This window comes from Pogona vitticeps, chromosome 5 (genome assembly GCF_051106095.1).
Source record: "Pogona vitticeps strain Pit_001003342236 chromosome 5, PviZW2.1, whole genome shotgun sequence".
NCBI lineage: Eukaryota > Metazoa > Chordata > Lepidosauria > Squamata > Agamidae > Pogona > Pogona vitticeps.
Genome location: NC_135787.1, coordinates 142,268,790 through 142,291,448, shown reverse-complemented (window position 1 = coordinate 142,291,448; position 22,659 = coordinate 142,268,790). Strand labels below are relative to the sequence as shown.

The following is a 22,659-nucleotide window of genomic DNA, read 5'->3' as shown; positions in this document are numbered from 1 at the left end:
ATGAACAAATATGTGTGTGTGTTTAGTCGTTTAGTCGTGTCCGACTCTTCGTGACCCCATGGACCAGAGCACGCCAGGCCCTCCTGTCTTCTACTGCCTCCCGGAGTTGTGTCAGGTTCATGTTGGTTGCTTCGCAGACACTGTCCAGCCATCTCATCCTCGGTCGTCCCCTTCTCCTCTTGCCATCACACTTTCCCAACATCAGGGTCTTTTCCAGGGAGTCTTTTCTTCTCATTAGATGGCCAAAGTACTGGAGCCTCAGCTTCAGGATCTGTCCTTCCAGTGAGCACTCAGGGTTGATTTCCTTTAGAACTGATAGGTTTGTTCTCCTTGCAGTCCAGGGGATTCTCAAGAGCCTCCTCCAGCACCACAATTCAAAGGCATCAATTCTTCAGCGGTCTGCTTTCTTTATGGTCCAGCTCTCACTTCCATACATCACGACAGGAAAAACCATAGCTTTGACTATTCGGACTTTTGTTGGCAAGGTGATGTCTCTGCTTTTCAAGATGCTGTCCAGATTTGTCATCGCTTTCCTCCCAAGAAGAAGGCGCCTTTTACTTTCAGGGCTGCTGTCTCCATCTGCAGTGATCATGGAGCCCAGGAAGATAAAATTTGACACTGCCTCCATATCTTCCCCTTCTATTTCCCAGGAGGGAACAAATATAAATAATATAAATAAAATTAAAACTTGAATGCCTCTGCTTGAAAATTTAAACATAGAGAGATTTAATTCTATTCCAATATTGTCTTTTAATGATGTAAGCTGCTTTTGGTCCTTTTAAGGAGAAAGATGAAGTAAGTAAGTAAGTAAGTAAGTAAGTAAGTAAGTAAGTAAGTAAGTAAGTAAGTAAGTAAGTAAGTAAGTAAGTAAGTAAGTAAGTAAGTAAGTAAGTAAGTAAGTAAGTAATACTTACTTTAAATGCCCTTGGTGTGACATAGCTATATTTTCCTGACCACATCTGTTTGATGAGCTCTGCGTAAGATTTGGCAATTTCACCTCGCATTCCTAATGGATTGTCAAAATTCAACTCCTCTTGGTATTTATCATTGAGGAAGTATTCTGTAAGTGGTGGGGTGTTACTCAGACACTGCAAATGAATAAAAATAAAATAAAATGCTAATGTATAACAGAGTAGTCTAACCACTTACCTGCATCTTTAGTTTTTATACTTACCTAATGGCTGAAATCCTGTTTAGTATGCTGCAGTAGAGCAGGTCCATTTGAATCAATGGAACTAACAGAGGAATTGACCCATCAAATCTCCACTGATTCAATGGGACTATACTAGTGCAACCTATTACACTAAGCAACAGGATTTCAGCCAATTACTCCATCCTTCCTTTTTCTATTTTACTGTCAAGTCTCCATTTCTGTTTATCATTCCTTACAACAGCACATACCTCGAAAAGTGTTTCAGTAAGATTTAATACACAGTGATGGCTTCCCAAGTATATGGTACTGCTGCCCCCACTGAAGTCCTGTCTTGAAATTAATAAAGTATTCAGCCTGCCTGAGCTGATAGAGGTTTTAATGTTGAGAACTTCTGGGACAATAGCTCAGAGATCATGATTATTATGCTTAAGCTACTGGAGATGTAATGGCTCAGAACTTCATGACTGCCTTGACAACCATTACCTAATTTATCACTTGCTCAATATTTACATATTTACATTTTAAAAAACACTCACTTGATTTGGTTTTCTTGAATAGACATGGTGACAGTCATAAAAGTAAGCCAACTGACCATGTGCTAGTTATGATCTATAAAGCCCTATAGACCTTGAGTCACAGTTATTTGAAGAACTGCTTCTTCCTATGTGAGTCTCCTGGATTTTAAGATCTTTTGTGAGGGCTTCTCTTGGTCATACTACCCTCACAGGTACACTGCAGAAAGACAAGGCAGAGGGCCTTCTCAGCAGCCAGAATCCTATTGAGAATTAACCAAAGTAGCAAACCACAACTTACAACCATGTAAGTTGTGACAGCAAATAAGAAGGTGCCAGTCTCATGCTTGGGTTAAGCAAACAAGCACACGACCAACCAATTCTTTATTGGTTGTCATATAGCAACATAATTTACGCAATGTCACTTACTCCAGAGTACCAACAGGAGTCTATCTACTGGTTGCTCCCAGACTGCGGAACAGCCTTGCACAGGAGGCTAGGTTGATCTCATCCCTTACTATCGTCTGGCTAGCAGACCTTTCTCTTCAGGGAGGCCTTTAGTAATCAACAGGCTAGAAAAGGAAGTTTCAGTGGAGTGTGCTGCACTTTATTACTCAGTTATGTCTTTTTAAACATGCTTTACATCACTTTCAGTTACAGTAACATTATCATGTGTTTACCTACATTCTAATATGATAAAACTTTGTTTAAAATCATTTTGTTAGTTGCCTTCCATGCACTGGCAGAAAGTCAGGATAGAAAAGAAGTAAAATAAATAACAGCTCACCATTGTCTTAGTAAGATCTATATGCTGAGGATTAGAACTATAATATTTATAATCTTTGTAGCCTTTTCTTACAACAGCACTTGGATTATTCTAGCTGTGGCTGAGGGAGACTATTAAAATGATACCCCGGCAGGTTACTGGATTCCGATGGGTTCCAGCAGAACATTTCCTGCTAGTGTTTTTGTTGTAGCTCTGGACTCCAAATGCTGACATGATTACACCAAGCGATCCTCTCCTCTGAACACAGCCTATGTAATTCTGTAGCATACATTTGGACTTTGGTAACTGAATAATACAGAAATTAATGAACAGTTCACAAACAGCCAAATAGCAATTTAGCAGAAGTACAGTAAGGCTTTCGTCAATAAACATCCTGCATAAAACAATCTAAGGAACATATAACAATGGAAGCTTAATATATAATTAAAAAATCATGTGTATCTGTCTGACTGTAAGAGCAACAGCTCCAAGAACATGAAACATACTAACTTGCATAGTTAAGATGACCCTGTAGACCAGTGGTCCCCAACTTTTTCCCAACTGCGGACCCTTTGGGGGCGTGGCATGCTCATGGGGGTGTGGCACGCCCACAGGGGGGCGGACCGTGCTCATGCGCATGTGTGCAGTGGCACTTGAGGGGGGCGCTCGCGTGCATGCACACGGTGGCACTCGCAGGGGATGGAGCGTGCAAATATGTGGGTGGTGCTCACGTGGGGGGCAGATCTGTGTCCACGGCCCGGTCCTGCCTGGGCCACGGACCACTGCCGGGTCACGGACCAGGAGTTGGGGACCCCTGCTGTAGACCCTGAAGGTTAAAGTAATTAATCTTAAATAATTTTAGTTTATTTGTGTTTCTGAGACCTGCATAACCATCTTCAGTCATCACTGACAGTAATCTCTAACAGTATATAGTTATCCATTCAATATTGCCTGAAGAATGGGGGAGTAATTTCAAAGGTAGAGTTTATAAAGCAATGTTTTCCTTCTGAGAACAGAATGAGTAGGCATCTCCTTGCTTACAGCCAGTTATACTTCAGGAAGCCAGCAGCCATGGCTTCCCACAGAAAGGATAAACATAGTGGCCTGTATCAATTTGCATAGCTCCTCTTGTTCAACAGGTATGATATTGCTTGCTACGGAACACACCACTAATTAAGGAGTCCCATCTTTGATTCCAAGATACACATGACTTTGTATTATTGTGTGCAAGTCGCAAGCCCCCAACAATAAAATGGAACTCTTTAATCAGCAACCATCTGCTGCAACCAGCAATATCACTTCTACTACACAGGTGGAGCTATACAACAGGATATTAGTCAACATTCTGATAAGTGTATTCTCGAAGGCTTTCACGGCCGGGATCCGATGGGTGTCATAGGTTTTTTGGGCTGTTTGGCCATGTTCTGTCTGTGAACACAGAGTTCTAACGCCTGTCCTCTGAAGAGGACTTAACTTAGTTTCAAGGTTTTATTGTATCTCTCTACCAGTTACTGCAGGCTATATGAATCCAGGTATGTTTGCTAATTTTTATATATGAACAAATGCAAATTTATAGATAGCAGTCTGTTGATCATTCTCCATTGGAAAATTCTGATGGAATGGAATCTCCTTAAAGTCAATCCAGTAAGAAAACACACATCATACTGGAGCACCTACCTGAATTGCTGAGTTCATAAAACATGTATTTCCTAAGTTACTTAGGCCACAAAGACCAGGCTGTTCATTGTGCCTTCCTGGCTCTGAGTAGTCATAATTCTTATAAGCAGTATATGAAGGGAGGCAGTAGTTTGAGTTTTTCACACTGCAAGAAAGCAAAACATTTCACAATGTAACTGCATAATCCATAGATTATTAAGTAAGGGTAACTGAATATCAGTGCTGTATTATCTAGATTAGTAATTGTTTAAATGAGTATGTGGTTTCAGTAATTAAATTCTGTACTTAAATTTACCCATAAGAAAAATCCCTAAAACCTTTCTTAGTCCTTAACTATTGTGGGAAATGGAACCATGTCAAAAGTGGCTGCTATATTTGTTCTCTCACACTCCCTGAACAACAAAAGCAGTTCTTTGATTTGTTGTACTCTTATTTTTTCAATAAACTTTAACATAGCAAGATCTGAAGAGCTAACAATGACACCAGAGCATATTTCTCTTGCATTATGGTACTATTAAAAAAAAGAAAAGAAAAATGGCATTGAGAAGTTAATACAGTACTAAATTACAGATGAGAGCTGCTATGTCCATCATAGCATTGTTGGCCTAATGCATTCAGGATTCTATCTGTAATTTTACCAAGGACAACAGGAGCTAGCCAACTGCAGTAAGCAGCATAGAGTGACAATATATGTACTTCTAGCAATGCATTTTAAGTTGCTTTATTATAATCTACTTCATCAAGATAAAACATGCTCTGAAGAAGTCTGCTAATTGAAGGACCATGTGTTAAAAATGTGTACAAACTTTAAAATCAGTATACTTGAGAAAAATGGAGGGCAAAATATCACAATGAACTACCAGATTGTTAGTCTACATTATTTTGTTTGCATAAATGTGCATAGATGCAGTTATACTGTATATACAAGTGCAATAGATGTTTACTGGTCTTTGACTGTAATAAATTATTGATTGATTGAAAAAGCACAATAGATGCTAATGTAATGTATGTAAATGTAATTGAGACTAGACTTCCAGTCATATCTCTTTTTCCAGCCTGCACGTTAAGGATGAAAGATATGAAGCTGAAATCAGTAGTGACACCTTGCATAGGTATGAATGTATTGGTGTTCATATAAAACTATGTGAACAGATATGCTTGGGAACTTTGAGTCAACTTTGTGTGCTCCTTTATTATTAGATATTCAGTGTTGCAACAGTTTAACTCAATCCCAGTAATTACAATGTTACAGGGCTGTCCATTCTGAAAAGGCTGGAATGGAGTGGGTAGAGATTTTCTCCCCTTCTTTTTAATTAGTAGAATGTATTTAAGCTGTAGGGCATTTTCTTTGAACACCATTACACCTCTTTTTAGCTCACTGCCTTCCTGGGGAACTTCAGCCTATGGTAGCCATCAGAGAGAACCGAAATAGATGTGATATTAATGACCAGTAACATGCTTATCCACATAGGTTTTCTATGTACAGCCAAAAATGACCTTACTGCAGAAGTATTAAATTTATAAATACCGTTACTACATCTTCCATGATATCCAACTTTCATTGTAGCATGGAGGTGATTCCTGAAATCTGTGCCAGCAGTGAGCAAGCTGTGGCAATATCTGCCAAACCGTTGAGGACTTGAATATGACCTTGGTGGCAGACTGTGTGCCTCCTATCCAGGGACAAGCCTAGCTAAGAACAGTGAGACTCATCTCCAGAAGACTGGCCACCACAGCAACTATGAAAATAGTGGTGTGAAATAGTTACAGTTTCCAGTTGTGTATGAACTACTCACACCAATGAAATCATGGCCCTTCAAGCTATGATTCATTTACCACTAGTCTCACGGGATGCTATGCTGGCATAGCAGTGCTTTATATGAACAGACTAGCATTAACTAAATGAGCATATTTAAACATTATGTGTGGAAGAATTTATGTGAGTATGTGGCTTAAACATGCTACAATCTTACTCGTTTCAGTCCAAAGAATTGGAATTTCAATGATATGTAAGTTATAGAATCACATGGAAATAGTCATATGCACACTTTTTTGTTAACACAACCTACAGGTTGCTTACAGTGATATAGGTAGCATTCAAGAAAGAGCAGCTTCAAATTCTTAGGATACTTAAAATCAAAACATTAAAGACACACCCATTTTTAAGCTAGACACAGGCATGTCAATAGTCCTGAGCATAGGATATTGTGAATGCGTCCCTACAAAATAATAATAATAATAATAAAAATGCTACTACATGTGGTCCTGAATAATTTCAGCAAAGAAACTGAAATTAAACAAAGATATGGGCATGTCAGTGTTTTTGCATTGTACACAGAATGGCAATATTTATTAAAGTATCATTTCTGTAGATTTGCATTTTTAAAAAAGTAGAAAAGCAGAGGTAAGTTCTTGATTGTGAAGGAGCCCTTTGCATTCATAATTAAAAATGACAAGGGAATTTCCAAATAAGGTCACACAAAGCCTTTTCTTTCTCTTCACATATCACCATGTCTTACAAGACTTCATGTTCCTTGGAAATGAATTTTCCCTTTATTTATATTATGCTGTCAAAATATCACTGAAGGAACAATTATCATAGGAAATATAGTCATAAAAGTTGTAATCAGATTGTTTTAGTAGTTCAATATTAGTTGAACATTGGGCATATTTGTAAACATGCAGATATGTAATAACCCACTTGTCCAAATGAAAGAGATGTATAATAGGCTCAGAAGATTACTATAGGCCCTTCAGAGATAAAGTACAAGAGACAAGTGAGCTACACCCACTATCACTAACTGCATGAGCTTTCTTTCTTGATCTTCACCTTTTATGAAAATGAATATTCAAGTGAAACAATTTTTTGATCCTTTAGACTGCAAGGGAAAAAAACATGAACAAACTTATAAACTCTTTGTATACTTCAATAACCAACCAAATTTTCTTATAACCAAGCAGATTTCTCCATTCTTTTATGAGGATTTAAAAATCCATGATACCAAATAAGAATAAAAAGTATAAATGGGAGAAAAGACTTAAAGGAGAATGTGTGCTCCATCTCCAAGGAGCATATACTACATCTCATCAGGAAGATCTGTATGCTATGAAACATGTATTAATAGTTCTGTATGGATACTCAAAAATGCAGAAGATAATGAACACATCTAGAAGTTGTGCTGCTGTATACCTTGGTCAGCTATAGCACCTGGCCATGGAGTCAGGAATTAAATTCCTATTGTATGTTGTAGCAAAAGAGTGAGCCTGTCTTGGGCATGCTACTCACTTGAGAAGGGAATGGTAAGCCCCTTCTGATTCCTCTATAACAGTGGTGTCGAACTGTGGCCCTCCAGATGTTCTTGGCCTTCAACTCCCAGAAATCCTGGCCAGCAGAGGTGGTGGTGAAGGCTTCTGGGAGTTGAAGTCCAAGAACATCTGGAGGGCCACAGTTCGACACCACTGCTCTATAACTAGAAACCATGGGAAGAGTCATTGTAAGTAGACATTAAGTTGATTGAACACAACTATTATTATTAAATGATGTATTTTCCCCCTACGGTAAGAAAAGTTCCAATAAAAGGGCAGTATCTTTCAAAAATTCCACAAAAATGTATTTGGCAATTAGCATTGGAAGCAAAGAATAGTTTAGGAGTTGAGTTAAAATGGCTGGTATCCTAAAAATTATGGGCTTGTTTGGGAGAAAGGAAGGTATCTATTTCCATGTCTATAACTAAATATACATCTTGGAACTGAGAAAACTCACTCCACAGTAAGTATCTCCAAGGCTTTCGACTGCAATATATTAATAGTGCAATCTTATACACGTTGACTCCAACTAAATCTCATCAAACCAAATGAGTCTTACAAGATTGTGGGTACAGGACTGTAGCTTACATTCTAATTTTTTTATTTTAAGGAACAGGACAAATGTGTATGTATGGGATAAATCTAATTGAAAGTATTAAGGCAGTATCCAATGGACTTCCCAAAAGACTACTGTGTCCACACTAAGATTTCCACCCAACTTACAACTTACCAGCAGTCCATTACTTCCGTGAGCAGATCCAGACGTCTGCTCCAGGAAGCCAGAGGATACCTGGCTGGGTATATCTCCAAGAGTATATACACAGCAGTAGTTAGAAGTAGAAACAGAGTGTCTGTGGCCTGCTCATCCAAGTACTGTACTTGAGAGTATTCATGAAGAAACTTGAGGATTACTCTGAAAACTTTTGAAATTCAATGTGCAATGGATGAATACTGAAGTATGTTTCTATCACTAGTGAGCAATTGGAAGAAAAGATTAAAAACACTAGGATAGGTTACTGTTTCCAGGTAATTATTTAAGTCTAAGATATAATATGCAGGGCATTTGCCTACGAATAAGACTTCCAACTTTAAATATTATGTCCTGCATCTGCTGAATTACAAACAGTTTTAGGATCTTTTCTTCTAAGAGTCCATTTTAGCTTTACACTGCAAAAACAGCAAAAGTGCCTGCCGGACCATTTTCTGATACAGTAGTACCATAAAACAGAAATACAGCTGTGCTTTTTAATAAAAGCCCAAGGCACTTGCCGATTCCGAAAAATTATTGTTTCCAATTTAAAATGAGATTTATAGCAGATGGACACTGTCCCATGGTTTCAAAGCTTATAATATAAAATTTCAGTTTAACATATGATTATGTTGTTTATACACATCAAAAAGATAATTCTTATCTGCTTATTATACACACACAGACACTACAATAGACTACAGTTAAATACATGTATTTGTTTAACTGAGAGAGTTGGGGCTACTCACAATTAGTAGAAGCACAAATGCCACTTCACCCCTTACGAAAACTCCCTTCTCATAAATGCAGTATTTAACTGGAAGATATTGTATAAAATATTCAGAGATGTTACTTTTAAATACTATAACATTTTTCACATCTGACTCATTGCCATAAATTAACTTTTTTAAGAATGAAAAGAAAAGATGGATTTGTGACTTCAGCTACTTCTCCAGTATATCTACAAGCAAGCCTCAGTGTGAACTATTTAAGAAACATATCTGTATCATTAGCAGACTGCAAGACTTGCAGTACATGGTCTATTTGATCAACTAAGAGGTTTTTAATACAACATTATTATGATAAAAATGTGATAGGGAAGGATATAGAATTATACCTTTGTGATTAAAAAAAGAAAGAAAGAGAAAAGGAAAGCTGTAATCTACTATACTGTCACTTAGTTGTCATACAACTTTCTCCCAGTATGTTCTGAGGTAAAAACATATCTGTTCCTGGATGTCAACCTCAAAACTGGGACAGCCTAAGGAAGTAAGTCATGAAAATATTGTTTCATGTGACCCTCCTTGCTGAAGTCTTTTCTGAATGCAATGGTACTGCTACACAGGAGTTACAGTATCAATGCTCTGAAGAAAAAAACAAAGCAAAAACAATTTTCCTTTATTATAGTTTCTCCCTCAACACCTCAGGGTTTTGGTGATCTTTACATCTTGGCATCACTGCACTTTTACAGTAATACAGTCCATCCAAGTTATTTATCGAAAATTATAAGCAACCTTCTTTTCAAATTATACTTGGATGATTAAAATTAAAAGTTCTTTAAGATGTGTTGCTTACTTTCTGTTGTTGATGTTGTTATAATTATTTGATAGAGATGGAGAGATCTTTGGTAAAGTTGAAAAATTGGATGCACCTGGGGACCTTTAAAAATATGAAAATGTTAAATTAGATAAAAATGCTGCGACAGCAAAATTAATAATGAAAAAAAGGAAAGCTAACAGATGAACAATGTAAATAAGTATGAAAAAAAGGTTTTTATGATCAGAGCAATAAACACCCAAGAGTAGAAATCCAACCTCCAAACACATTTTAAAAAACATATAACTTTTAGGAGTTCACAGTACAATTTAAACTTGGCAAAGAATTACTTTTACCAAAAGAAGTATAAATTAACTTGTCAGAGATGTCTCCTCCATAAAAGTAGTTTTCCTCATTTTATAATGTTTTTAACAAACTCTAGGTAAATTATGAGGATGCATGAGCACATCATCACTGTTCAACCACTCTCAAAACTGGTTTAACAATACTTTAAAACACCAGTTCATTTCACCGTCTTCTGAACACCATCACACTAGAAAGATCCATCAGAACAGTCTGATAATTACCTATTCAGCCCGTTATATAAAATACTGATACATAAAGCACAAATGTAATTCCTTTAAAAAAAACCTGATAAGCCTCCAACTATGACCACACTGTACTGTGAAGTAATTTTCACACTGACAAGACTAGTTACAAGGAAGTGCACTAAATGCTAACTAATACCAAAGATTGTGAGGAAAATCTAAACATATAACATTGCATTTAACAAAGTCAGACAGAAGGCAACAGATTCACAAAAGTATTATTATGCACACTAGCATTCCAACTTTTTTCACCCACCCTTCTGAAATACAAATATACTGTAGAGCATCAAAGTGTTGGGCAGGGACCCAAGAAAGCAATAAAATCTAATTGATAAGGAAGATTTTCCTCTCTAGCGCATTTGCTTTCCAGCATCCTCTAAACTAGCTCTGGAGGTCCAGAAAATCTTTTTGAGTTGGTCTTCCAAGTAGTACAAAAGGCTGCAACTTCAGGAGGCAGAGGATAGTTCTAAAATTCCTGCCAGAAGATCACACCTTTTTTTTTTTTAAGGAAAAGTAATATCAAAAGAGCTATCACCTTCAGAGCATAAAACTAATTAGATGTGTTGTTCTGTGCCATCATGTTGGAATCAACTTGTAGTGACCCTAATAGAGCTTTCAAGGTAAGTGAAATATTTAAGGAGTGGTTTTACAAGTTCCACTCCCCCAGTCAGTTTCCATGGCTGAGTAGGGATTTGAACATGGTTTTCGAAGTCTCAGTCTGTTACTCTCTCCACTACATCACCTTGGTTATCTCCAATTAGATATGCTAGCTACCCAAAATACAATATTTGGTTTGCCTTTCCTCCAGCAACCCAGAATGAAATAAACATTGACATCAAAAGGCATTGTGACACTATCAATGGGCAAGCTCACTAACACTCTGACGAAAACATGATGATCCATGTATGTTACTAATAATTCAAAATATTATCAATTGTTTAAAAATAAAAATACTACGAAATCATGATATGATGCTACTGATTGGTAAATATGCTCAACACTTCCACTGAAGTATCTCTATCAGTAAAGGAGAATCATTCATTAAACATCTCCTGTAGTGTTACATCTAGGAAAGCAAATTTTCTTTTCCTAAAAACACTTATCAAAATAAGCCCTTTCTGTCTAAGTTTATAAGTTGGTTTACAACACCATACCACCTCTAACAGAAAATCTGAGTCTCCATCACTTTAAAAGACAAATGGGACAAAAGTGAGACAACTGCTTTTATCTAGTCCAGCAGTGTACACTAGAAAATAGGGGTGGGGGCAACCTAACAATTGCTGAAGTTCTGTAGCTTGGAGTACAGCGGGGCCACAGAATCAGTCAGGATCTTGTGAGTCAACTCCTCTATAGGTTCCATTAAGTCAAATGAGCCTACTCTAGTTATGACTTACTAAAGTAAGGAGGCAGAAGAGGGAAAATATTGTTCAATCACCTGAGTACATAGTAAGTATCACAGAAGTTGGAGCATTAGAGCAGCAGGGACTAGGGGCCATGAGGCTTACAACTTCACTTCACTATAACAATACAATTCAGTGTCCAGTGCTCTATCTGTATTAAAATAGTTTCACATTACAACACATCAGAAAGGGGAAAAACATATCCTATTAATTCTCAATTCCTGAAACTTTCTGCTATCTCCCCACGTGCAAAGAGACATTACAAGGCTACTTACTTGAAGCTCTAAAAAGCAGCACCCCCATTTCTAGAGATGTGAATATGGGGCAACATTCTGTTACACATCCTACTCCTTCCCTCTATCCCATAACAAGGTAATAGTTTCTGCAAATCTGTGGTACTCGAAGTTTGCAGAAGTATCTAAGCTTAACAACAACAACAACAACAACAACAACAACAACAACAACAACAACAACAACAACAACAACAACAACAACAACAACAACAACATGAGGAGTGATCTTCCTTGGTGGACTGAGCCACTGAGTATAAAGTATCAGCTAGGAAATAAAATGTAAGAGGGACCGAAGAAAGATGCCCTGCTTGGGCCAACAGTAGTATCTGAGGAGGAAACAGTTGGTCAGAACCCTGAACCAAAGCCTCCCTTTACAGGGCTGGATCAGGTACATGCCAACATTTTGGTGTTGGTTCCAAATGTATCTTTGCTAACACTGCAACCTGGACTGAAATTTTCATGTGTAGATCATTGCCAAGCAGAGGGAAGATATCCCCACAGAGGTCTGCTAAAAACTTTGAAAAAAGGCCACAGCTAAACAACTCTTATAAAGTGTTTTTAAAAAAAAAGCATATAAAGGCAAATGATAAGAGATAATTGGCAAAACATATGCTGCAAAATATTTCCACTGAAAATCATAACATAGTTTTAGTGTCCTATAAGTCATATAAATGTTTTTATATCATGATTAGAAGCCAAGTATGTATTGTGCAAGATGCTAGCAAAAATATATCATCAAAATACAGGAAAGTGTCAGTTAAAGCCACAGGGAAGACAAACAATACTAGTCAGAACGAATTCCACCACAACAAAAATGGCTCTAAATAGCAATGGGTACCAATTTAGATAAAGGATTTAGTTTACTGAATCAGAAAAGCAAACACATGGGACATTTACCACCTTAAATTATTTTATTTTGCCCGAAGATGTAATGTATGTTAACAGACAGTTCTTCAAGTTCCAGTACCTTTTATCAGAATCTCACTGAGACTACCCACATCAGGAGAGTAATGTGGGATTCAGCAACTTAAGCACAGGTGGCCCTTCCCATTCAGATTGCCCAACATCTGCTGGTCCAAAGAAGCTCTGGATGACTTCCACTTTATACAATGACCAAAAGTCAACTTAGCAGCAATGTAATAGATCTTTAATCTTTATCCATACAGTCTGATATGAATGTCAACCATCTCTTTCGACATCGGAATTATCTTAAAATCATATTGCAGAGTACCATGAACACCACCAATGATTCTTACATAAATTCTGACAACACAGAACATAAAACGAAGTAATAACTCACACAACCAAAGGGACAATTACTTTAAAATTATCTGTATGTTGGAAAGAAAACTATCTACAAGCTAGAGAATACTATATTTGTAATGCAAATACACCTACAATCATTTTTCTAATTAATTCAAAAGCTTAACAGAGATATGTTAGCTTGGTTCTTGTAAAGGATTTCCACAATTACACTAGAATTTACTACTTCCTTTGAACAGCTGATCCTCATGCTATCTCATAACCAGCTTAGAGGTGTTCTTGCATTTCATAACACCTTTGGCATGCTCAGTGAACACTCTTATTTGAAAAAGAATAAATCAAAAGCCCTTTGAGATCATGAAACTAATGCCACAGTTCTTTTGATCCTGGCCCTCAAGTGGCCTATTAGTATCTAAAAAGTCTAGGCATGCATTTTTCAGTTACCATTTCAAGATTTATTCCAATGAGAACCATAGTTATTTCCAACAGTTTATTCAAGCTTATAAATAAAAAATCTTAAAGTACCCCACACTATTTTAGCTTGATATACATTTTATTGGTTGACTAATGAATCCTTGACCATCTCCAAACAACTATACGTGGTCAAGGTAATCTACTGTATTAAAAGTCCTTGAGTTCCAGAAGCAGACAGAAGGCCAATTAGGAACTATGGAGTAAATGTTGGGGAAGCTCTTCCCATTCTACACGGAAATCTCTATGCATATTTACACAGAAGTAAAACTCAAGGTATTTAATGTAGTTTGCTCTGAGAAAACTGTGTACAGAAATACAAAACCAACTAGGCTACTTAAATTGTATGATAGGATATTGTATTTCACTTATTGTTGATCCAAACAAAAAAAGTGAACCTTCTGACATTTAAACTTAAAAAGGGGGTGTTAATTCATTGTATGATCTTGCCATGTTCATCAGTAAATATTTTAATAATACAAACAAAAGCTGCCATGTTCAACAAGCTTGCAGGAACAGTTGTTCTAGAAGACTGTAACACCTCAAACTGCATGTGAGGTGTTCCAAAACTGATACATCAAAATATTCCTGCATCTAAAAAGTATGTTAGAACTAGATATGATGGCTTCTCTCTGGTATGCATACTTTCTATGGACTGAAATATATTATTTATTATTTAATGCATCTATATCCTGCCTTTCAACATGGAACTCAAGGAGAATATAGTGGTGCCTCAATTTACGAAATTAATCCATATTGGAATGTTGGCTGCAACTCAAAATTTTCGTAAGTCGAACCACCATTTCTCATAGGAATGCACTGAAAACAATTTAATCAGTTCAGACTGTTTTTTGTTCTTATGCAGAGGTGCCGTTCTTAAGTCGAAGCAAAGCCAGTTAATCCATACTCTACCACTAGGGGGATAATTTTTCTTCTTTTGACCTAAAAGAAACTTAGGTAAAAAAAAACACAGGAAAGGAGGGAGGGGGGAGGGAACACCTTCTAAACAGAACACCTTCAACTCAAGCACCTTTAAAACAAAACCAAGCACCTTTTAAAGAAAACCAAACACCTTTTAGGTTAAAAAAGGGCAGGAAAGAGGGGAGGGGGGAGGAAACAGAACACATTTTAACCCAAGAACCTTTTAAACAAAACCAAGCACCTGTGAGTCTACAGTAAACTCCATTTTAAAGCCTGGCTGCGTCAACAAGCACCACAGCCCCTCACAGAATATTTTCTGATTTTAAAAGAGACAGACCTAGGAGCCACATTTTAAACACACATTTTAAAACAAAAGACAGGTCCCAGTACACAAACCCTAAAAGCCACAGAATCCAGCAAGCATTATTCCAGCACAGAACTCCTCATCACAAAAAGAGAGCACAGAGAGAGAAATGACAATGGGTGGGGGGGAGAGCCTTGAGTCTACAGTAGACTCCATTTTAGAACTCCTTTTTAAAACTCAATTTTAAAGCCTGCCTGACTGCATCAACAAGCACCACAGCCCCTCACAGAATATTTTCTGATTTTAAAAGAGACAGGCCTTGGAGCCACATTTTAAACAAACACATTTTAAAACAAAAGAGAGGTCACAGTATACAAACCCTAGGAGCCACAGAATGCAAAAATAAATAAATAAATTTTACATTTTAAAATTGCAGTCTAATTTTCACCTTTAATTTTAATTTAATATTACAGTCTACTTTTCACATTTTAAATCCACACTGCAAGACCCATCGGAGCATAGAAAAATAACTCCCCCACCTAGCCCTAGCCCCCACCAAGCTGCAAAAAAACTCTTTACAGTACAGTAAATACTGTACAGCGTACGTACTCACCCAGAACAGGCAGTCTCTGTTTAAAAAAAGGTCAAAAATCCAAAAATAAAAAAGCAAAATAAACCAGTCTGTATAGTACAGTACCAGACAGTATCTATCTATCTATCTATCTATCTATCTATCTATCTATCTATCTATCTATCTATCTATCTATCTATCTATCTATCTATCTATCTATCTATCTATCTATCTATCTATCTATCCCCCGCCTATCTGTTCATTGCGAACACTCTAGGTGGCTTACAACATAATATATAAAACAAGTATATATATAACATAATTAACATAATTAGAAAGAAAAAAAGATTTTTTTTCCTCCAAGATGGCAAGAGAACAAAATAGATTATAACAGATAAGAAGGAAGAAAAATTAAGAATTAACTGGGATTGGGGAAGGCCTGCCTAAACATCCATGTTTTCAGTTGTTTCTTAAAACTACCCAGTGAGGGAGTTGCGCGAATCTCCGGAGGCAAGTTGTTCCAGAGGCAAGGAGCCACCGCTGAGAAGGCCCAGTTTCTTCTTTTTTCCTTCCAGGCCTCCCCCGGCGTCAGGCTCCTCAGCCTCACCTCCTGGCTCGCACGTGTGACACGGGTAGAGCTGGGTGGGAGTAAGCGTTCCGCCAAGTATTGAGGTTCTAAACCGTTTAGGGCTTTAAATGTAAGCATCAAAACTTTGAAGTCAACGTGGCACCAAATGCAACGCGGCCAGAATAGGAGAAATGTGATGGTGTTTTCTCGCTCCGCTAAGGAGTCTGGCCGCAGCATTCTGCACCACTTGGAGTTTCCACGTCAGCCTCAAAGGTAGCCCCACCTAGAGCGCGTTACAGTGGTTTAATCTCGAGATTACAAGCACATGGACCAAGGTTGTGAGCGCCCCCATATCAAGGTAGGGTCACAACCGGGCCATCCGCCAAAGACGAAAAAAGGCGGTGCGGACCACCGACGCCACCTGTGTCTCCATGGTGAGCACCGGGTCCAGATGGATCCCCAGGCTGCGAAGCCCACTCTTTGTGGCAAGGGTCACCCCCCCAAATGAGAGGGAGTCACCCAAGCCACCAACAGTGGGGGCACCCACCCTCAGGACCTCCGTCTTGTCCGGGTTCAGCCTCAGCCCATTCTCCTGCATCCATTGCAGTACAGTAGTGTACAGTACCAGGCAATAGCAGGCAGTATGAGGCAGTCTGATGACTCTCTCCCTACCCACTCTCTAACCACTCCACTGGGACGAGTGAGGTAGCAGACAAGCAGCCTCTTCGCTGGCCAACGGTTAACAGAAAGTTCAAATTTCGTGCTTTCCCCGCATTTTTTTTCTTTCGTAACTCAAAGCTCCGGCCACAAGTCGAAGCAATATTTTGCAGCCGGAGCTTTTCGTATTTTGAAAATTTCGCAAGTAGGGATGTTTGTAAGTCAAGGCACCACTGTACATAGGATTCACAGTTTCCCATCCACTTTCAGTAAGGTGGATGAGGGGGCAGGTGTTTGCACAGTATTTCTTCTACTGTACTGTGTGCACATCTGTGTAGATATGAGAAAAAGTGATTAAGAATCAGAGAATTAAGAATTTGCTATTAACAGAACCAGAATTTGCTATTAACAGAATTTGAATTCTGTTAATACCACATTGGATAGAATCCAAGGCCAGTATCCTGCCCACTTGTTCAACTTGTGCAATGGACCACTGCATGAGCAGTTTGTGAATTATTAAGATTGTCCACCTCCTTTCACAAGGAAAAGCTCCATTTAACTAAGGAGCTTTCTGCAATTTCCACTGGCACCTCAGAGACTGCATGGGAGCTGTACTGCCAGATGCTAAAAAGGATTCTGGCAAAAACTGTAGAGCCTTATCCAAAAGGTAATTACTGGCAGCTATTCGTACAAAATTTGGATACCCTAGTGTTTAATCTTCCTTAGCTCACAACAATGAAAGTAAAAATACATCTTCTGGGTGAATACTATTTTAAGGACAAAACCAAAAGTCAGCTGGCTGCTTTAAAGAAATTTAAATTATTTAACTATTATTTAAATTGTTTGTCATTTAATAGTATTTAAACAGTGGACCTCTACACATTTAACTTACTCGAAAATGTTATGCTTTAGGGAAGGAACTGACATAATGCAGCTCGCAGGCTACACAGGGTCCAAGCAATTTTAGCCCCTCCAAGCCCCTTCATTTTTTAAAAAAATACTAGCCAACACATGGTAATCTGGCTTCAAGCTTCTTTTAGAGCTTATCTGTTTTTCTTAAATTCTTATTTCAATATGTTTTGACCAGTTCAGTATCTTATTGTTTACAATTTTGTTTACAATATTTGGACACCATCAAAAAATTAAAACACAGTGGATTAAAGATTTTAAAAACACAGATAAGTCAAAAACTAGGTAGAAGCAGCTTTCCTTGTTTTTCAGGGATAGATTGTGCCATCTGGTCTTGGCATCTATTTGCCATAGTAAACCTAGTGGATAACTTACATTTGGAGTAAGATGGGGTATAAGATCTTCTCTTCTTTCAGACATCGCATTAGGTTTGAATAGTCCATCAAACTGCTCTACACTACATGGAACAATTCATTTAGATCCCAGCTTGTTGTTACAAGGTGGTAATGGGCTAAAAAACCAAAATACCGACACTGACAACACAATGATTTAATTGTATTTTATTGTGTTGTGGAGTGATAGCTCAAGATTCTAGCTGCTGCACACTTCTTTGCATGTCCATAGACACTGTGACTAACACATACTGTATGATAAATAAACCACATGATTACTTCTCTTCACTCGTATCAATATGGTACAAGCTGGAAGACAGGACAGATAATTACAATACAACAACCAAGGTGACACAGAATGCAGTAAGAAATGATTACCAGTTAGACATCTTCACAGAATACAAGAAAATTTGAAAAACTGGGGTGGGTGGCAGAGGACCCCATTGTGCTATGTTGCAGAAGCACTTACTTTTGAGCTGAAGGACCTCTTGGCCATGTTCCATCTTCACTCTTTTGTTCTATCACTAACACCTACATGGAATAAAAATTTAAAGGGAAAGAATGAACTTCATTACAGATTGGGATTGTATTTTTGAGATTATCAACCAGACATTAAACTACCTTCAAACTGTATAACCCATTATTTATTTATTTATTTATTCAATTTATATGCCGCCCACACTACCCAGAGGTCTATGTCAACAGTATGCTTCAGTTGTTGTTTTGGTGTTTGTTTTTGGCCAGGAAATCTGTGCTGGATATAAATTTCAACACATACAGCCAGGCTGATAGAACCGCCTCTCCCCATGGCAATTCTGTCAACTCCTCAAAACAACAACAACAACAACAAAAATAAAATTAAAAAACAGAGGTCTGAGGATTCTGCATAATGGGGTTAGCCGCAATTCAGAAAGAAAGATAAAGGCACATCTAAATCTCGATTCTATCCACTGCCTACTGGAATCAGAACAAAACCTTCTCTCTGGTAAAATCATTCTGAAAAATACTGATAGTAAGGAATCATCTTATATTGAAAAAAATGTAACAAAAAACTAAACCATTTTTGCAGTTTTGTTTGAATTACTGAAAGAGTTCTACATATTACCACAAATAAGAAACATAAAAATCACAAATTCTTCTTGTTAATAAAGTTTACCTATTGCCTTACTATACAGACAGCTCTTTTCTATTACCGCTGTGTGCCCTTACTGGCAGCCTTTTACAACATGAGAGCAATTTCTCTGATATTGTCTGAAAATGCTTCAGCTAAAATGTTTTCCTCTCTGAACTGTATTAATTGACGGAAAAAAGAATTAGCTACTATTGTTACCAATAAACTATGGTTTAAAATATTCTGTTTGGACAAGATACAAAAATATCTGTCCTCCTCTGCCTATTTTTTTGCCTTGTCTCAATGTGTGAAAGCCACTGGTACTCTATCATTACTAAGAAGTTTCATGTTAGCTTTCACCCATTCTTCATAGGCATCCTCTTAGCTACTCAACTTAATTGGTTATGTTGTTCCAGGGAGCTATTTAAGAAACAAGCATTTAGACAGACAGAAACAAAAATGGTACCATGTGATTTACCATCATCTAATATAGTCAGAGTCAATACTGTCCTCTACTGTAACTGAATTAACAGAAATCATCCTCAAGAGAACATGCAATCTTCATATATACACACATTGTCCTTACAAGACTCTTTTCCCTAGGAAGCTGGGCTGAGGGCGAAGGCCAGGTCTGTTTGCATGGATGCCATGCTGAGTTTTTTTTTCCCCTGGGCTTTCTTTTTGTCTCCTGACCACATGGCCTGGGGGTGGGGCCTAGGGGTGGGACTTCCTGCTGTAAAAGAGCGTGTCCCAGGACCGCGCTCCTAACGGCGCGTGAAATTCTCAAACTTTGTATCTGGCCTTAATATGGTAAATAGGAAAGCCAATTAGATTTGCATAAGCCAGGGAGTCAGGAAAGTTTTAAGGATCAGATCATACTTTTGCACTATTAAAGAGCAGGCCGGGTAGGTGGGGCTCGTCAGCCATGGAAGGCAGCCCATCTCGGAGAAGGAAAACTCCGATTTCAAACCTCCACTGCCTTGTGGCTATATCCAGCGATGGAAAAGGCTTCAGGAGTTAACCTCGAGGCAAAATCCGGAGCTGGAGTCCCGAAGGCAGCTCGTGTCGTTCTGCCAACTCCTGCGACGTTGCTGGAACCAGTCGTATTGGCTCTTGCCTTTCCATTGGACCATTTCAGCAACGTGGAGAGGGGGGATTTGCTGCTTGGGTAACAGCCTATCCTCCATATTACCTTACCCAGGCTTCATGCTCTGGAGAGGACACTCCTCGATTCAGAGCATGTTACCATAGTCTCTCGAGACTGAAGGATGCCTATGATGATATGATGATGATGATGTCCTTACAGTCAAATTCAACGCTCCAGTCCAGTGGCTCCCAACCTTGGGTAACCCAGTTAAACCGCTGTACTGCAGCCAAAACTGTGCTCACAACCTGGGGTTCAATCCCAGGTAGCCGGCTCAAGGTTGACTCAGCCTTCTATCCTTCCGAGGTTGGTAAAATGAATACCCAGCTCGCTGGGGGGCAATGTGTAGCCTGCATAATTAACTTTTAAACTGCCCAGAGAGTGCCTGAAGCATTATGGGGTGGTATATAAGCAGCACGCTTTTTTGTTCTAGGAATAAAATTCCCATAAACTAGTCAGCACAGCTGGTGGTGAAGGCTTCTGGGAACTGCAGTCCAAGAACACCTAGATTACTCAAGATTGGGAACTAGTGCTGTAGGTCAATCCACTCAAGGGGAAATTTGAACTAGACAATCTGAAGCCTGGCACGAACATCCCCAACTCTTGAATCATCCCTACCTCTGAGTACTAGCATGCAGTAATCATCACAGTAATCATCATGATAAACACACCTGCATCCAATTCATTTCTGGATATCTCAAGACCAGAAACATACAGGATCCCTGAACCAATTGCAAAAGGTATAGTACCTATAGACCCTTGTGATTCCTTTGTTGTAACTTCCACCCCTTAGAAAACAATCTTTAGGAGCTCTTTTCCAAGTTACCATTCTCACACCATACACATCTGGTAGAACTCCTTACTCTTGTGGGCCACCTTTCAAGAGGCAAAGTGAACATTTTTTGGGGGGGAGGAGCCTAATTGCATAAACATTGTTCAGCATACAGATTTTTTTAATCCAAGGCGTTGTCATTTTCTTGATGAGAAAAATATATGCAAGTGTAGCAAATATTCCAATTAAGATTTGAAGCTTCAAATTCTGGTTATAAACACTGGGCAGAATATCAGTATCTCAAAAATTTTCTTCTGCATAGCATTCTATACAAAATTCCAGCAAAAAAATAAACATCAAAAGCATCTGTGGATTTTTGAATTTTTTATTTTTTTAAGGAAAATAAATACAGAAAAAAAGAAAATATCTAGTAATAATTTTAAAACTTTTTTAAAAACTTAAAATACATACATAAACAAAACAACTTAAACTATTCAACAATACAACAGTACACCCCTCTATTGGGATCATTCAAATATATACCGAATCAGTTTTCCAGTTATGAAACCTCTTTCCCATTCCAAAACTGAATGTATTCTTTCAGAGGTACATGACCCACCCTTTTGACAATAAAAAAAAAAACCCAAATATTGCTAAAATTATTCCTACTTATCAAGCTTTTTTTGACCTTAATATCACTATAGCTATATTCCAGACTACTTTATACCAATCATTTACTTGAAATTAATGCTTTAATTTCCAAATTTTTGCTATAATTAATCTTGCTACTGTTAATAAATTTGTTATTAGTCCTTTTACTATCCAGTTCCATTGTTCTTTATCAAATATTGATAACAGTACTATTCTAGGGCTTTTCTACATTTAACTTAAATATTTCATTAATTTCTTAAAAAAAAAAACTCCAAAATTTTAGTACATTCTCACATTCAACACGTGCAGAGATAAGTACCTACATCTTGATCACATCTTCAACATAAATTCAGAAATTTACTATCCATATGATTCAGCTTCACTGTTGTTAAATATAATTTCCAACCATTTTTATTTTATAAAAAAATCTTTTCTACTTTAAAAATCCAGTCCTGGATTTTAAACAGTGTTTCCAAATTGAGCCTGTAGCAGTAAAAGATGCATGTGCATTGCTAACAAGTGACATGATTGCTCCCTCAATAGTTTCTACAGAATAAATTCCCCCCGTCCCTTAATGATAATGAATGTATATAAATTAGTATGAACTGTGGTTATGGACACCAAAGTTTCCCACCAAATATGTTCCGACTTTTTGGTATCACAATCCATCTCACGTGTACTGCAAGATGAATTTATGCTGAATGGTCAAAACACATACATACTGTATAGTTACTGAATATCTTTCTGATGCTGTTAAAAAGCCAAAGTGCCTTTCCTCTAACAGATAGGGAAAAATCATTAGATATGATTCATTATTACTATTTTTATTTTCTTATCTCACATTCATGAAGTGTGCTTAATCAGTAAAATGGTATAATGAGGTTTTCAAGTGATAACAACCCTTTGAGAATATCAGAGGGAGTCTG

The 22,659-nt window shown here is 37.8% G+C and overlaps 1 protein-coding gene across 8 annotated transcripts in view; it reads right to left on the bottom strand.

Annotated features, from left to right (window-relative positions):
- The window catches only part of USP15 (ubiquitin specific peptidase 15), a 72,304-nt gene that overhangs the window by 27,502 nt on the left and 22,143 nt on the right, over positions 1 to 22,659 (bottom strand). For 4 of the 8 annotated variants that reach the window (XR_013537056.1, XM_073000433.2, XM_073000430.2 and 1 more), the window contains exons 6-9: positions 18,525 to 18,586; positions 9,738 to 9,821; positions 4,109 to 4,253; positions 915 to 1,088 (exon numbers count right to left, since the gene is read on the bottom strand). Coding sequence is in view for 6 of the 8 variants with exons in the window: in XM_073000433.2 (XP_072856534.2) it covers positions 915 to 1,088; positions 4,109 to 4,253; positions 9,738 to 9,821; positions 18,525 to 18,586 (465 nt within the window). In the remaining 2 variants the exon portion in view is untranslated. Of the gene's footprint in view, positions 1 to 914; positions 1,089 to 4,108; positions 4,254 to 5,636; positions 6,891 to 8,911; positions 8,980 to 9,737; positions 9,822 to 18,524; positions 18,587 to 22,659 lie in introns of those variants that run through there. The other 4 variants (XR_012087386.2, XM_020786018.3, XM_073000432.2 and 1 more) reach the window with 4 other exon arrangements.